The 17,684-nt window shown below is 42.1% G+C and overlaps 1 protein-coding gene across 1 annotated transcript in view; it reads left to right on the top strand.

Moving 5' to 3' along the window:
* Positions 1 to 230: 230 nt before the first annotated feature.
* The window catches only part of LAPTM4B (lysosomal protein transmembrane 4 beta), a 59,780-nt gene continuing 42,326 nt past the window's right edge, over positions 231 to 17,684 (top strand). Inside the window, exons 1-2 of the mRNA XM_064648111.1 lie at positions 231 to 393; positions 16,564 to 16,675. Of these exons, the coding sequence (XP_064504181.1) occupies positions 298 to 393; positions 16,564 to 16,675 (208 nt within the window). The 5' untranslated portion in view covers positions 231 to 297. The remainder of the gene's footprint in view (positions 394 to 16,563; positions 16,676 to 17,684) is intronic.

Below are 17,684 nucleotides of genomic sequence, written 5' to 3'. Positions count from 1 at the left end.
CCAGCTCGCGGAATTCCCTGGACTTCGTGTTCTGAAAGCCCCCCGTGCTTCGGATTCTCCAGCGGGAAGACGGGGATTTTCCAGCGGGGGCCTGGTCCAGGTCCCCACCGGGTCCCTGCACCCTCCGCCGCGGCCCTGCCGGGGCCGTGCCCGTGTTCTGGTCCCGCCCGCCGGGAGGGGCGGCCCCGGCTCGGCCCGGCCCCGGCTCGGCCCGGCCCCTCCTCCGCCCGGCCCCTCCTCCGCGGAGCGGCGCGGCCAGAGGCGCGGAGCGGCGCGGAGCCCCGAGGAGCTGCGGAGATGCTGAGCTCGCCCTGGGCGCGCTTCTACTCCAACAGCTGCTGCCTCTGCTGCCATGTCCGCACCGGCACCATCATCCTCGGCGTCTGGTACCTGGTAAGCGCCCCCGGCTCTCCCCGTCCCGCAGGGGTGGCCCCCACTCCGGGCGCTCGGCACCGGCTGCAGGGGCGGTCTGAGCGGGTACTCCGTGAAGGGCGATGCCCATCGCAGCAGCTCAGGCTGCCCCCGGCAGCCCAGGCGGTTTTTGGAGGGAGTCATGTTGTTACAGCGGCGAAATGCGCAGGCAGCCCCGGCGCTTCCCGCCGCTGAGCCCCGGCTCGTCCTTCCGCGGGGCACAGCCTGGGATCTCGGCTCCGCCTAAACTGGGACATGAAGCATGTGCGTGTTTAAGGGTCAGCGGAGCGGGGGCAGGAGATACAGTGCACGGGCAGGCTCGACTGGATCTCAAGCAAAAAGCTGTTTAGGGGGTGAAAATGTGGTGACTGAAGACCTCTGGAGGGAGGGGTGCTCCCCAAACTTCGGGGCGGTGTGTCTCATGCCGGGGCAGGCTGCAGCACAGAGGCCCAGCCGGTGCGTGAGCTCCAGCAGGGCTGCTCGGACCGCACCTCACAGAAAATCCTGTGTTTTCATCTCTGGTCGCTGCTTCGTGAGGCAGTCAGGTGTTCTCGGCAGTGCTGTCCCTTGTTTGGCAGGTAATCATTTATCAGTGGTGTTTTTGGTCTGCCTGGCAGAGATCAGAAACCTTCCAGGCAGCTGTTCTCAGGTACTAGAAAGACATCTTTCCTCTGCCAGGGTTATAGGACATGAGTGAGGAATTGACCCTGGAGGCTCCAGGGTTACCATCAGTAACCAGAGGCTGTTTGACACCCCGTTGCTCAGTCGGGGAAAAGACTCAGTGGGTCGGAGGCAAATTAAGCCCTCAATTCCTCCTCCCCTGTGTTTGACAGTTGTTTCTCCATCCCTTGGGTAGCAGTGCAGGAAAAGCAGCTTTCCCAGAGCTGACCCTGCCGTAGTTACAGGATTTGCAGAATAAAAAGAGCTGGCTCGTCGCTGTAGATAACGTAGATGCACTTCTCAGCCTGCTCAGTCTCTTGGTGTGAGGAACTGGTCTCCGTCAGATGGCAAGGCTGTGCAGAGCTGTTTGCCAAGCATCATTTTTCAAATGATTGCAGACAGAAGCAGATTAGACCCAGGCTTATTTGCTCACTACAGAAATTCCCTGCAGAAGCAAATGAAAAACGCAGGGCTGGCCTCCCTTGTAGGACAGCTCATTACATAAATTCAACCAGTGTAATAAAATAGCTGGGTTGACATTTATGTCCTAGAAATCATATAAAATGGTCTGTGTCCTGTAAAATACATATTTCACCACTGAGAAAATGATGCATTAGTTGAATATTCCTTGTTCCTGGTTTAATAAAATATAATTAATTGCAATGTCCACAGCCTGTAGTATCTGCAATACTGACAGTATTATAAAAGATGCCTCTCTTTGACTGGCTGCAGTGAAGTTTCAGTAAGTTTTAGTATGACCTGAAAGCTTCTGAACGTTTCTTTGAAGTGGCTTGTTATTTCTTTCTGCCTTCAGCTGAATGAAGCCTTTTCATGTTGGCTCCACAAAGACAGGGATATAGGTATTTTAGCTGTTCAGACCTAAAGATATTTGAAGAAGAGGGAAGTGCATCACCTGGGCTCTGATACAAAGAAAAACCTGACAGCCATTTAGACTCTGTTACCTAATGTGTTATTAACATTTAAATAGTAGTGCCCCAACTTCACATAGATTTTGCAGTAAAATATTGGTTTTAAGTTTTCTTTTCTAATGGGTAGCATTTCCTGATTCACACATCTTCCTGCTTTGCTTCTTTTGCTTTCATAGATTTTTCAGGGCAGATTTCTGAATTACTTCAAAATGATAATGTGTCAAGGTGCACATTTCTGGGCTTTCTCCCCTACTGCAAATATTTAGATTTCTAAATGTAACCATTAAGAATAGAGATTTAGATGCATGTTTATAATAAATACTAAACCTTTTGATAGCTTACAAAGTTAGGAAACAAGGAAGGGGTAGCTCCTTGAATAAATGGACCCGGTTGAAAGGTCTGGTTGATAAAGTCATACTCAAAAAAATTGTTTTTTCTCAGAAGAACAATTATGATTTGGCACTATGTGCTATTGAGGGTTTACACAAAAATAGATGTCCTGGTGGCATTTTTTTCTCTGCATGCGTTTTGGATGCTTTCATTACTTCAAACCACACATGAGCTATGAGCATTACCTCAACTTAAGTTCAAACAAAAATACTTCTGATTTTTTGCCACATCAGCCTGTATTCTGTATATGGTTTGCCATTATGCTTTACAGAAAATTACTTTAGGAGAAAACATTCCTCTAGAGATGGAATAATTTTCTTGTTGCTTTTCAATCTCACTACCTGTGAAGTGTAAGTTTCATTAATTCTATGACCATGAATGCAATGATTCAGTAGTAGAGGCACCTGAAAGAGGAAAAAACAGTAGCTTAAAAGTTTTGGCAGGCTTTTAAAATAGCATTTTCACATATTGAGCTGGTTTTGTGTTAGAATAATTTCAGAAGGCAGAATGTCATACCTGAAAAATGTGGAAAAAATAGTGAATTTCTCTAAGATGATGCTTTAGGTCTTTAGTTTTGATGTTTTAATTGAATGCTTCGGATCCTACAAATAGTGGAGAGAATGGGAGCTGAGTGCAGGTGGAGTCATCAGTGCTACTGTTGAGAGCTCTTTCCACATAGGTAGGAACACTGCTTTTCCAACACAGGCAGAGCAGCCATGGACACTTACAGTGGTCTCATAAAGTATCAATAGCTGGGAAATAAATATTTAACTTTGCTCTATTTAGAACATAATAGATCTCAGAATGCTAATGTTTCTGTAGCTATTGTGTTTCAGTAGTGTCTTCCTGGTAGCGCCATCGGTACTGCATCTAGAGCAATATAGCAAACACAGCATTGCGTGGTATTGCAGTATAGCATACAGAATGCAAGATACATGCTGTCACAGAGCACTGAGATACTTCAGTGTAAAAAGTAACTTGTAAAGTTTGGAGCAGCCAGGGAAAATTTCCTGAAAAGAATATCGAATCGGGTTGCAGAAAAAACTGCACTTCAGGAACTAGTGTGCTGCCTTGGGGAGAAAAGCTTAACAGGGGGTGCTGCAACGTTAAATACAAACGTTATGATGAAGATTGAAATGGCAGTAATATGACTGGCTGGGGGCTGATATTTATTTCAAACCTGAGGACCAGTTTGGTTCAGCTGGTTATTAATCTTTGGGGTTTTATCCCACTGTAATGGACTTTACACTTCTCTGTATCGTAACATAAAACCAGAGGTCACAATAATAACACAGAAATGTTTTGGGGTGCAGAAGTCTTAAAACTGTCATATTTAAAAAAAAAAAGGAAATGAGAAAGTTGCTTCCAAGAGCTTACTTTTGTCCCAGACAGCTGTATCACCGTGCTGATCAGGGCAGTGACAGTGCTGAAATGAGTTCTGATCTCCCCTGGAATCCAGGGGAAATCTGGCATTTCAGTCTGTTCCAAGTGGCCCAGTAAGTGCTGGTGACTCAGAGTAACACCCCATTCGGTGACAGCATTTATAAACACTGCATGTCTTCTTCCCGAGGAAATGGATTCCACTTTCCTTATCTAAAACACAAAGAAGGACCAACGTCAGATGTGCCGACAGAGTCATGGAAGGATTTCCCACTCTCCTGGCAGTGGGATTTCTGCAAACCCCGAGGATCCACCAACATCATCTGGGATAACAGGAATTATTTCTAATTGACTTGGGTGGGGAGAAGATGAAATTGTAAGGTATCAGTCCAAGAAAATAAACATTTAAAAGAAGGAGCTTTCGTTTTTGAGCTCAGTGTGCCCAGTGCCTCCTGCTACCTGCCTCCCTGCAGCAGTGCCCTGGACACAGACTGCTCCTCCCGGTGGTCCCACAGTCCCCCCGGGAACCCCAGGTGCCATTGCCACACCTGAGGAGCTGAGCCCTCCCTCTGCACTCCCTGAGGCCCTGACAGTGAGAGACTAAAAATAAAAGCTGGCGGAAGCCTGAGAACCTTTTATAACCACAAGTTATCGAGCTGTGTGTCTCTCACTGAAGGATGTGCACTAAGAACATAAATAGAGTGAGCTGAAGTTTTTAGCCAGGGTGGCTTCAATATTTGAGCTGCTACTTGTGGAAAGCTCAGCATGAATTGCTGGTTGTGACATTTCAGTTCTTCTGTATTTTTCTGAATATACTGTTGAAAGCATGTGTAATTTCTGTCTGTATCCCAGTCATTTTTTAATAAAAGGATTGAATTCCAATGGATGAAAAAATGTACTGGTAGTGGCTTCCTTATATTGTAAAGCAAAAGAGCACAGCTTGCTATGGTCTCATTGATCTACAGGTTGAACACCCTGCCAAGATCAGTAGTGTGCACTTGATCTGATGTCAAAAGGAGAATGAAGGTATATATTTTGTGACTGGGCCACATTTATTTCCTGGCCCTTTTAAAGCCTCATGAAAACAGCATGTATGACAGCATGCTTAAATACCAGTTAGAAGATTTCAGTAATCTTGGCTTACTTGGCAGGGGGTAGAGATCAGCAGTGGCTGCTCATGTAAACAAAATATACCTACACTGGGATCCTTGCAAGCTGCTTTGTCTGCACTCCTGCAACCTTTACACTGTTGGAGACTACTCACTCAGCAAGGAGTTTTAAGTAAGGGTCCCTTGAACAAAGTGTAAAGGCCCTTCCAGGCAAAATAAAGGAATTCTACGAAAAGATGAAGTTCTTAATTATTTTCAAACCTATGAGAATCAGGGGATTGTAAGAACTGAAAAAAGAACTGAAGTTGTGAAAAGGGCAAAATTGCACCATTAGAAAGCCTGGTGTTATCCCAGTGCCAGGTTGTGGGAATTTTCATGAATACAAGTAAGAGGCCTTGTGTTTTACTTAGAAAATTAGCTTGCTTTGTTTTTATATGGAAGGAAATGGGCTAAAAATAAAGGATTTCCAGCTTTATCTCTGTATGAAGGGTCACAGTAGCCAGCTCACTGAAGGCTCAGTTCCTTCGTGTCAGCCTGGGATGTCACTTCTCTTGTCCCAGTGTGATATAGCTGGAGTGTTGGGTCAGATTATCCTGCAGGCAGCGCTGCCTTTACTGCTTCCAGGAACAGTCCAGTACTGGTGACACTGGGAAAGAAGCCTAGCAGAATAGGGCCTGTTGTGGGTTCACCAGGTAATTGCCCCTCCATGGCCCAGTCCTGGGCTGTATATTCAGAGGGAAGAGCTGGATGGTACCAATGACATGGCTAATTCTCAACCCTTGGTAGGAGATGTAGTATCAGCAGCATGTGAGATTTCTCCACTGGCAGGTGAAGGGGTCATGATATAATCTGAAATGACATGAGATTCCCAATTCTTCTAGTAGAAACGATTTAAGTGACTAAATATTTGTGCCCCAAGTACCATGTCTATAAAATGATCATTAGTTTTTCTGTTGTCTGTACTTCCCTTCATAAGATGAAAGCTGAAATAATGAAAAAAATAATAACATTCCCAAGTAACTCATTAGAGTCTTCCTGTGCACATGCTTGCTCTTGAGGAGAGTGGGAACTTGGAATTCATTATGAATAAAGAAAAATATGAATGTTACTTTCAAAAGCTTCCCTGATGATTGATGTATATGTTGAATATTCAACTGAGACTGGAGGCAGAGGAGATTCAGGGTATATGCTCTTGGACTGGATTGCATCCATTTCATTTTCTTCTTCAAGACTAGTGGGAAATGACTGATTCTGCACACAAATATCTGTCAGGCCTTGTATGGTATTTTCTTAAGAAACAGAAACCACATGTATGCATTTAAGGTGTGTTAGAGCAAAGAATAAAGACTAGTACTGCTCATTAGCATGAACAAAATGATCTTATCTGAAAGACCTTCTCAATAACCACGTTCTAATTGTAACTTTTCTGGAGAGGCAGTATTAAATAATGTAACAGTTAATAGCTTCAGGAATGGCATCCTTAAAGAACTCCCTGCTATGCACAAGCCCACCTTGGTTTCTCCGGTGCAGGACCTTTCTCCAAATCCTGCTTCAGGCCCTCTTCAGATGAATTACAATAAAAGAACATATGGGAGGAATTTAAATTGCACAATAAATAAGATAGCTTGCAAACACCCTAATCACTTGTCTCTGAGTGACAGAACCCATCCATGAACAGGCCAGAAAGATTATCTGAAAAAAGGATGGATTAATTGGTACATTATATCCCAAGTTACCTGTGTTTTCTGTTCTGAGTGAAAATAGCCAGGTTTATGTGTTTGCTGTGTCGCAGAGAGGAGTAGAAGCAGCATTTTATTAGTCCTCCCCAGACTCTGTCATACATCAGTATGTTTATTAGTGGTTTTGTGGTAAAAACTTTTTAAGTCACTGGAGGGGTAAAATTTCTTGGAAGCGTCTTTTGGGCAGTCCATGCATTTACTGAACATTAGTCTGTAACACAAGGATTTATGAAAACGTCTTTAAACTCTAATCCCCTAACACAGGCAGTTTTTCTTATATCCCCAAATACCACAGTAGGATATTTCACAGAGTATGTGAATCATTGCAATGATGGCTGATAATCTGCATCAGTTGTCACAAGATGACACAATTGTCTCATCTAATCAATACAGTTATCAATTCAGAAATTGCAAGCCCTTGTAAAATACCCCTTTTTTCTTATTAAGGCCTTCAATTGGACAATAAATTCACTGGGATTACAAGTAACAGTTGTCTCCCTCCAGTGAGAAAACAGATGGCTGGTTGTAAGAGGAGCAAAGTTTACATAAATGCTTGTTGAAGGAAAGAATCCTATTAGGAGTCCAGCATGCTATAATTACATTTGGGCTTTTATACAAAAATCATGAATATATTTATAGAAAGGAGAGGAGTTTTTAGGTTAATCAAGTAAAATGTGTTTAGAAGTTCTGTTGAAGGTTAATATGTATCTCCTAGTGAGCCAGAGGAGAACACATTAAGCTTCATAAACTGATCGTTGATTAGACTGACGTCAGTGAAAATGCAATTAGTCTTATATATTTCTGGACGTACGGAACAGATTTTGCAAAATAGCCAGGAACTAATTTCCTTGGCTGCTTTCTTTTTATCTGGTATTATTGTGAGGTTTATGCTTTGACTGGAAGTTTGAAGTGGTCAAGACTTGAAAACGTGCAGGGGAGTTTCTGTCCTGTTCTCCAGCAGGGCTGGAGGTTTAAAGCTCCAAATTTCCACACGGCAGAATAAGATTCTAAAACCCACACTTGTTGCTCAAGGAATACGAGAATGCTCCTGGTCAATCTGAGGTGATTCTGCCAGGGAGGCATTATTGAAGGAATAATATGGATTTGAGCCTAGTGCACTGTTCCTGGACCTCCTGTGGGTCAGCTCTCTTTCAGATGTCTGCAATCAGCTCTGACTACTGTCATCCTAGTACCTAACCTTGGAAGAGCTTTTTAGAGTGCAGTGACTGTTTTTCTTTTCATTGTTGGCATGTGCTGAGCAAGATCTTGTTCTATCTGGAGATATATTAAGCTACTTAAAACAGACAGGACAAATGCTTTTGGCAGAAACACAGGCTTGTGGGAGATTTTCACCTTGCAGAGGTGCATTTCTCAACAGTGAAACAGCTGTGCCCAGACAGACTTGGATGCATGTGATCATGTTCTTTACTATTTCAATAATTATCTGTACTCTATCATCCTTCAAATTCTTCCTTGCATAACTAAATCCCTGCCTTGGGTTGCAGAGTGATTCAAGGATGCAGTCAGTCACTTGCATGGCTTTTGTAGATATTGCCTGTGGTGGCTACATAGGAATGATTGATTGAAGATTCATTGTGTTTTGGTGTTTTGTTGGGGTTTTTTTTAATTAATTGGGCATGTGCGACTTGCTGTCAGAAGCTGAGGCACAGTCCTCTCACCAGTGCAGTGACACATGTCCAAAGAGGCTAGAGGTGGGTCTGAGCACAGACTGTTGAGATCACAGTGTTGTGAGTCTGAGCACAGTGTTGTGGGCTGGTGTGGGTGAGACACACCAGCCACTGGCCAGGGCCAGGTGCCTTGAGCTGTGTGTACTGGCCTGTCCTCTGTCACAAGTTCACACAAAGGTCTAAGGCCATGGGAGCTGCCACAGCTCACATCACAGCCTCACTTTAGCAGATCTGCCCTCAACCTTTCACAGTCACCTGCAAGACTCAAACATGCGTTTTTGGAAGTCAAGTACAAATGCAGAAACCAAACAAATCCCAACTGGCCAGTTGAACAACCTTTTTTCTAGCAAGGTATTATTGCATACCACCTCTTTGCTAGCTCTCCACCACATCCTGAACCAAGTGACCTTTAGGAGAAATGGTGAGTTGGTCTGGCAATGATATAATTTGAACATGGGTATATGATTATATTTCCCCATAAATATTTCCCTGGAGGTCTTGCTAGGCAGAAGACCTCAGCAATAATTTTTAGGACTTTGCTGAGATAGAGGTTCAACTTTCTTTAAATGCAATGTAAAAGTAACACTGAATCCACTAATTAATTTACATAAAAATATCCTATTTCCTTAAACCAAGAAAGGACTAAGATTAAGTACATAATAAATTAAACTCTATCTCTAGGAAGGCAGAAACCAATAGTGTCCATCCTGCACAATCTGTCCATCTATTTTTTTTAAAATAAATTTAATCATTGCCATATTTCATCAATAACAGACAGCTTGTGCTTTGGGATTTAAGACTGTTGAAAGGCTGGCAGTAGGCAATACTTGAGTTCTTTGTATGGTGCTGGTAAGTTATGCTGGACTTCCTATATCAATTAAATCAGCATAGCCTTTAAAGTTCAGTGTTTAGTGTCCAAGCAATCGAAGTAGAAATTATGAATAAAGTCTGATTGAAATACTTTATGCAGCTTTCTATTATATGCTCTCTATAATATGCACTTTGTAATACGCTAATCTGAGCCTGCATGGATGATTCTTTGATTTCTCATGCGTAATATAGAAAAACAGCAACAAGAATTGCAGACTCTACCCTGTCTTCTCCAGACTAAACAACATAAAAACCTTATCACTACTTCTGACCTGACTAATGCTCTCCCTATTGCAGTGCAGTTGGGAAGGGAGAAAGAACAACTTGTGCAGGGACAACATTTTCTTTTATTCTCCTATTATTTTAAGGTTGGGCAATGACCTGAAGCAGGAAGGTTTGTATTTTGTTTTTAAAATGTTTTGTAAGCACTTGCATTTCCTGAATAAATAGCTCATCTTTTTCTGTATTCCTCCAACCTTTTGCCTTCAGTAATAATGTCTGAAAATGAATTTCACTGGTTGAAGGGGTCAGGGATCCCCTTTTAACCCAAGTTTAAGTAGCCATCTTTCGATTTCTCTTCAGGCTGTTTTGTTTCATTAGATGACTGTGGCTGGGTTTCCTACCTTGGACCACATATTAACTTTTGCATCGCTAAGATACCAGTAGCTTGTCCCCCAGCACTGGGAAGTTGAAACATTTTCATTAGCATGAGGCAGAAGGTTTACACAGCGCAAAAAAGAGAGAGGTGTCTACTCTGACAGCCAGGGTTCTCCTGCTGCTCCATTCCTGGAGTTCAGGCTAGTGACTGAGGTGTGCTCTGATGTAGCTCCTGTGCCCTGAGGGGGAAAGTGATTGAGTGCTATGACACTTGTAAAGAAACTTGTGCATATGGAGGGACCTCATTCCTTTGTTCATTGTTTGCCTGCTATGCACAGTGGTCAGCTCTAAAACCTTTATTGCTAAAATTTCCTCCTTGTTTCTTCTTTAGTCAGAATTCAGGAAAAAAAACCACCAACAAAAAACCCAGCAAACACAAAACTTTGCTTAATGAGCAGAGAGAGAAATCACATAGCAAAATCTGCCTATACAGGGCAATGGTTCATAAACCTTAACTCATCATCATTGCTAACAGAAGTTTGGGAGAGGCACCCCAGATAGTGCAAATCTACCGTGAGGTATGGAGTTAAACCCTAAACTTGATTTTTTTTTTTTAACCTTTGTGCAGTTCTTGTGTGCTCTTGATGAACAAAAGTGTTCTTGCTTTTATTAGTATCTTTTATGCTAAAAGAAAAAAAAATCAAGAACAATGCAAAGAACATGCCATGTGAGGAGGAAAAGGTAGATGGGGAGAAATAAAGATGTTGAGGTACTTAAATAGATATTTTACATACATTCTTACTTTTTCTAATAGTAATACTGAAATATCCAAATACTAGAAAATATTCTTCTGTTAAGTTTCAAAGAGCAAAAATAGTTTAAGACTGGGGTTTTGTTTCTATAGGTTCTATAGAAAACAAGTACCTAGAATCATAAAATTGCCTTCAGTTTTTTGAAGAAAGATAGAGGGTACGGGAGTTCTGCTTGAGATTTTCTTCAGTTTTATTAAAAACAATTGGGATTTCTTACTAGTAAAATTAGTGTCCTTGGTGATTTGCTTCAATAGTATCTCTGGATACTATTGAAGAGGATACTTGAAGAGGACAACAAAGTAAACCCTGCCAGTTTTGTGGGTATTAAAAATATGCTAGAATTGTGTGTGCCAATTCAAAACCTGGCCAAGGTTTAGGAACCTTGGTCAGTGACATCCAGAGGTGGCTCACTGTTCAAAGACGTTGGAGAAAGCTACTGTTATTTGCTGCTCAGTCACAACCATTTTTGTCAGAAACATCATCTCCTCTTTCATCTGGTAGCTCAACTCTGGTAGTTCTGGGTCTACAGAGGAAACTACAGTGATGTTTTCTGTAACTAGCTGCCCCTATCAATCACACTATTACAATTCAATAATACGGGTTACAGGAAGTTGAAGGATAGCCCAGAATTTTTTCATTAAATCTATTTTTTTTAGTATTTCTAGATCATAAAAATCAAGTTTATCTTTGTAGTTTTCTATTTTTCTCCCCTTATCTAAAAGTATATTTTTTATACCTACATATTACTGGGGTGCTCACTGTCAGTAAACCAGCTCTCTGGAACCATAGAGGGATGCAGGGAGGGAGTTAGTTCTCCACCAGTGCAGAGATTTAAGGGATGTGCTTAAGTGGATCTCTCTTGAGTTCAGTGAAGCTGAAAACAGACACAGAATTACAACAGTATTTACATCTTGCACCACATAGAGAACATGCAGACTGCTACATGCATGGATTCAGTTTTAAATTGAACCCTCATAGAAGTCAAGCTAGAGGATTTTCCTTCCTTTTTCCCATAAATATGGGGTCTCTCTTCATTGCATTAGGAAGTCTTAGGACAGCTGTAGTAGAATATTTGTAGAGGCGACTCTATGAACTTGAATAGATACATGGCTGTATTTTTAATGCAGCTTAATATTTCCTCTTCTAAACTCCTTTACCAGAGCAATTTTATTTCCGCTCTTGACTGTAAGCTGGAGAAAGACAGGGAGAAATTAAGCTGTTGTAACTCCAGGCAATTCTTTTGGTGATTGCAGGCATCCACGTACGTTGCACTTCTCTGTCTGCTTGAGTTAGGAATCGAGTAGTTCTATGTCAATGGCATGCTCTTAGAAGCTGCTGGAACTAATTTCATTTCACATAAGCTGGGATAGATACCATGCAGCTGCACTTCTGTGAAGGTTCTAAAATTATAGTGGTACTCATTTTCTCATCACTTTTTGATGCAGTGGTTCCTGACACCTTCCAGGTCCCCACAATTCACTGCTGTCTCTGGAACAAATTGCATGGAGAAGAAGGCCTCTCACTCGTTGGTGGTAGAGGTCTGAAATTTTAGTGCATTATATAGTTTCTGAATGCTGGATGCTGTCTGTGGAAGACATGAGGTTGTTTACTTGCATCCTAAACACTGCACATTCTTTCCAGCAGAACTGCCTCACATCGTGCATAAGCTGCTGGTTCTTTATCACAGTGCAGATGGAAGCAGCAGCAGTGGCTGGCAGTGCTGGTCCCAGCCTCTGCATGTGCTGCCTTTCTCCCTCATGTCTGAATGCACCATTTCTCACACAATTGATACTGTCTAAAATATCTTCTGCTCAAATCTGAAATTATGTTTTGTAAGCCCAGAGCAGGAAATCCAATTAATGTTCCAGTATTTGGACTATCTATCTCCTACTTAATATTTCCTCTTTCCCCATTTATGTTATACATTTTGGGATCTCTACAAAGCAGAGTTGTTTTCTTCCTCTTCATCAATGAGAAGGTGGATGTATTTCTGACTGCCAGAGAAGTAGGATCTTGGGATTTTTTTTAATTATTATTTTGTTTCTATATCAGGATAAGAATATTTCTTGGGTATTTCTAGGACGTTCCATGGGATCTCTGTCCAGTCTTGTTACGGCAGTCTGAGCACCATCCTGCAGGGACAGAGCCCAGGAGCAGAACTGGGGGCTGAGGCTGATCAAGGGGTCCACCAACAGCCCCAATAGGGAAGGCGATGAACCAGGGAGTCCAACCAGGAGCAAAAGGGGCTGAGACCAGGAACACAACTGGAGACAAGCTGCAATATGCATTTACAGGGTCCATCCAGGAAGTGTGGCTGGAGACTGGCACTCCTGTGGTGTCACTGGGACAGGGACTGATGACCCAAGGCTGAGCTGGATGGGGTTTTGGGTCATCAGCAGGGGTGTGGGGAGGCCCAAAGTAGGGCTGTGCAGGGCCAGTAAGGCCTGTTAGTGCCCCTGGGGCTCCTCTTCTGTAACCCTGGGTAGCCCTATGGCCACAACCAACCACAGGACATAGTGGTCACAGTTCTGACTTGATAGTGCAAAGTCTTGCATTTCATTCTTAGCACTGAACACCACCCTCTTGCATGTTCATGGACGTGTTTTTGTTTCTCCATCCATAAAAGGAGGTCAATGTGGCTCTTTGGGAAGGTATAGGGCTTAGCTCCTTACTGAAAATTTGCATAATGAAAATGCTTTCTAGGCATTACTAATTGCTTGTTACACTATTTGTTGCTGAAGGAATGTAAAACATCTTGAAGGAAATCTTGGCCCCACAGAGAGAGCAGAAAAATCTCTTTGCTTTTCCTAGAATGGAGATTTCAGCTTGCATACCAACTGCATTTATCAACAGGGAATCATTCTTTATGCTCTTGTCCTTGATTATGTGTCCTTGGAAAATGTTACATCAGTAAGTTTTTAGGCACGCTGAATTTATGCACTAAAGCATTTTTCAAAATTCGACGGTCACATCACTTTCAAAACAAAAGGAAAACCCTAATGAACACAATACACCCAACTGTGCACACATTTCTGGGAGAAAGAGGGTGAGCAAACAAACACATGGTGTATTTCGCTTGCACTGCTGACAGCACAGCTGGATGATGCTCAGAGACCATTATGAGGATCTCAGGAGAACAACCTGATAGAACAGAAAAGTGATGCACTAAAGAGCATTAGAGAGATTCCTACTGACTGCAGCAGACTTCAGATCAGGCAAACACAATCTGTGTCTTATACAGGGATTTAAAGGCAGTGCTGACAAACACATAATCTGAATCTGGACATATGCATAAGGAGAAAGTAGAGTGCCTAGGTCAGTATTTTATGACTATTCCTGACTATATCTCTATGAAAAAACCTATATGCCTTTAATATAGAAACATTCTATACATTTTATAGTCTTGATTGATTGGTTGAGTACTCTTCTTAGGTAGTATTTTTGTTACCGACCTACGTCCTCTAGGCTTTCACAAAGGAGTATAAAGCAAGAACTGGATTGCAATGTAGAGTTATACGTAATGTTAAAAACTAGTAGGATTTATAGAATGTAACTTTGGATGTTGATAGCCATCTGATGTCTTCAAAGCCAAGACAAGACCGTCCATGGCTACAGCATTCCCAACACAAAACTATTAAGCTGTCCTATGTAAAAATGCAGAAATGAAGATCTCAAACCCCCTTCAGACACTCTCTTCTGCTGTCTGATTGTTCTTGTTGTTCAGCAAGATGCTGAACTTAATTTCCTAACTGAAATTCCCATTTGCTGTCATTTAAGTCGGTTACTTTACTTATCTCCCACTGGATCTGGAGGAATGTCTATTGCCTCCTTCTTTTCTCCACCTTTCTGCACATAAAAGACTGAGAGCATCTGTCTCTACCTTTTCCTTGCTAAGCAACCCAAGTTTTTTCCCTGTCAGTCTGACTTTCCAGATGTCTGATTGCCCTCTGTTCTGTTGCAGGATCCTCCCCAGGGTTTTTCTTTGTGTGTTTTAAAGGGCTTTGAATTGGACCCTTTCTGCAGGAGGGCGAGTTGGAGGTGGCTTGTGCATCTACTACTCAGGTTTCTGCAGTACTGCCCACCACCATGTAACCACAAGATGAGCTTGTGGGATGCCACTGAGTCACGCTCGGTTCATTCACTGTCATACCCAGACTCCTTTCTGAGGAACTGTCACCTACTCGATTATTTTCAGTGACAAATGTGATGCTCTGTGCTTGTTGGTACGGAATTGGGCTCTGTTGTCTGAATTCTGCTCTAGTTGGTCAAAATTGTTTTAATCTTATCTCCTGAAGTGCTTGCAGTTTGACATTGTCTGCAAATTAAAGAAAAGTACAAGTCACAAGTGACTTGAAGTACTAAGTTTTTCGATGATTCTGGAAAACCCTAATCAATATATCTTCTGTGCTGGCTATGCCTCCTTGACAACTGTTCTTTCAGTACAGCTGTCCAGCTGGCTGTGCACTCACCTTCCTGCGTGTTCAACCAAACCAGGTTTTCCGTGCTCCTTTATGAGAGTCTCATAATGTCAAAAGGTGTGCTAAGATGCAAAGAGATGATATCCTACTACTTTTGCCCTGTCCATGAGGCCCTCTTAGGCTGTCAGAGAAGGAAAATAAGATTAATTACTTACAGTTTGTCCTTGACAAGCCCACTGTGATTGTTGCTTATGACTGTACAAATTTTAAGTGCTAATGGGGAGACTGTTTGATTGTCTGTTCTTGGGTTTATTTTGTTTTTAAGTCTCACAATCTAGCTAGAAATTCATTATGTAGCCTTCCTGCTTTGAAAAGGCATAAACTGTGCTTGCTCTTTCCTTGTCTTGTGAACTCAGTCTATTCTCAACAGTTTTTCAAAGACTGCTAACAGATCCAGTATCAGCTAAACTTGATGGAATTTCCCTATCAAAAAGCTTTTATCTTACCCAAGAAATTCTCTAGCCTGTTATGTCTTACAACAGCCTCTGTTCCTACACCTTTTTGTTGCTGTTAATAACCTGTGATCAGGTAGGGATGACTTCAAAGTGAGAACCAAAGCAACAAAAATCCATCTTTCCCAGCATATTTCATTATGAGCTTTCTTCTCTCCATTTTCTTGTTCACCAGTTATCTTCCTAGTTCTGTAGTATAAGCTTTTAGCCTGACTGTATTATGTCATGCTGAACAATCTTCTTTTCTGCAATTAGCCCTCTTTACTTCGAAGTGATATGAGCATTTTGTTCAGATTTGTTTTAAAATACAGCTCTTGGCTACCTCTCCGATCTGCTCATAACTGATACTTGACAATCCTCTTCTACTGAATCACTTGGTACTATATTCTTGGCATTTAATTCACTAATTTCATGTCATAGCCAAGGCCTTGGTGGATGTGAATATCTCTCTGTGCCATATGACACAGGAATATGAACATCAGACACTGGGCTCCCATTGCCACGTCCTCCTGTCCCCCCAGGCCTCCTCATTTAACAGCTCACATAAATCAGCTCATCACTCATGGGCTCTTAAAATACAATCTTTTCCAGCAGTTCAGCTCCTCTTTGATCATCTAACAATTTAACAGGGCCTGTCCCCAATTCCAGCTCTGCCATGCTAATACTCCTTGACTACAGCACCCATTTGTAATATTCTCAAAATTACTGGTTTCAACTGATTTTAGTTTTTGCAGGAGAACAAAATGGTGGTGCTAACATGTTTTATAGTCTGAGAGAACAACAGAAACCTTTCTGATGGGATAGAGTTGGAATGAAAAGAGGTAATGCACATTTTGTTTCATTTTCATGCTGCCACTTGGGGAGGAAATAGGTCCTACTTACACCAATCTAGAGAAACTAATTGTGGTGTTAATTAAATACTACAATTGTACAGTTGGAAAACATTCTCTGTCATAGTTGGCATGGACTATGGTGGATAAGTGCTGACCAGAGGTTTTTCATGGATTACTTTCACAGCCTGACCCTTTTCTGTTTTTCCTCTCTGTAGATTATCAATTCGGTGGTCTTGTTGATTCTGCTGAGTGCCCTGACTGATCCTGACCAGTACCACCTAACCAGTGCTGAATTAGGGGGTGAATTTGAATTTATGGATGATGCCAGTAAGTACAAACTGCCTGAATACTCCAGCACTTATATAATTGTCCTGTTGTTTCAATAATTACTGTCATTTTAATTATTGCTTCACCTTGGTATCTTACAGATGCAGTTTTATTGTGAAGGGTGTGTTCATGGCACAGTTCAAACTGGTTTCCTAGTTGTAACTTTATCTGCCACCTGTTAGTAATCAATCCATCTGCTCTGCTGTGTCCTGGCTTGGCAGGGGCAGAGCCAGCTCTTGGCATGGAAATGTATCCCTGAGCATGATGCTGAAAGCCCAAGGGGGATTTTAGAAGACATGAGGAGATACGGAGTCTCTGCACCTCCCAGCACCGTGTCCCATTGTGCCTGACATGCATCAGAACCCATACTGCTATTTATAGAACTGTTCATTCATGTTGTATGTATATATGCACCCCCCCGTAGGCACATGGCATGACTTGCACAAACCTGTTCTAATAGATACAAGCATAAATGCCAACTGTACAGTCATAGCCATATTAGCAATAACACGGGGCACTTCATTCTCTCACCGAAAGGCATCACAGAAAATCTCCAATACACTTTCAGGAAAGGGTGAGACAGGCCATTTGTCTCCTGCAAAACCTCCTGTCCTTTGCAAATGTTTCTTTCTTCCATGACTGTTTCAAATTATTTGGTAATGTTTGTTGATTTAACTGTTTAATTTATATCTAGAAAAGTTTTCCCTCAAAGTGATTTTGATAAAAATGTCTGTTTATTTTTGTTTCTGCTAACAAGATGATTACATTCAACATTTCTCCTGGTAATCTGGAACAAGGTCTATTGCTAGTCATACTGGTGTCTGTGCTCAGAATCGCACTCATACACAGCAAAAGGCTCTAAGTCCTTTCCTCATTCCTAATAAAAATGCCAGTAGGAGAAGCAATAGCCCCACATGAAAGAAAAATATTGCCCTATGGTGTGTCAGAGCTGCTGGATATCATTTAAGGAATGCTTATTTCCACAAGGTCTTTAATGCAAATATACCCT

This window comes from Pseudopipra pipra, chromosome 1 (genome assembly GCF_036250125.1).
Source record: "Pseudopipra pipra isolate bDixPip1 chromosome 1, bDixPip1.hap1, whole genome shotgun sequence".
Taxonomy (NCBI): Eukaryota; Metazoa; Chordata; class Aves; order Passeriformes; family Pipridae; genus Pseudopipra; species Pseudopipra pipra.
The sequence above is the reverse complement of the archived record's forward strand: the minus strand, read 5'-3'. Positions and strand labels throughout refer to the sequence as shown.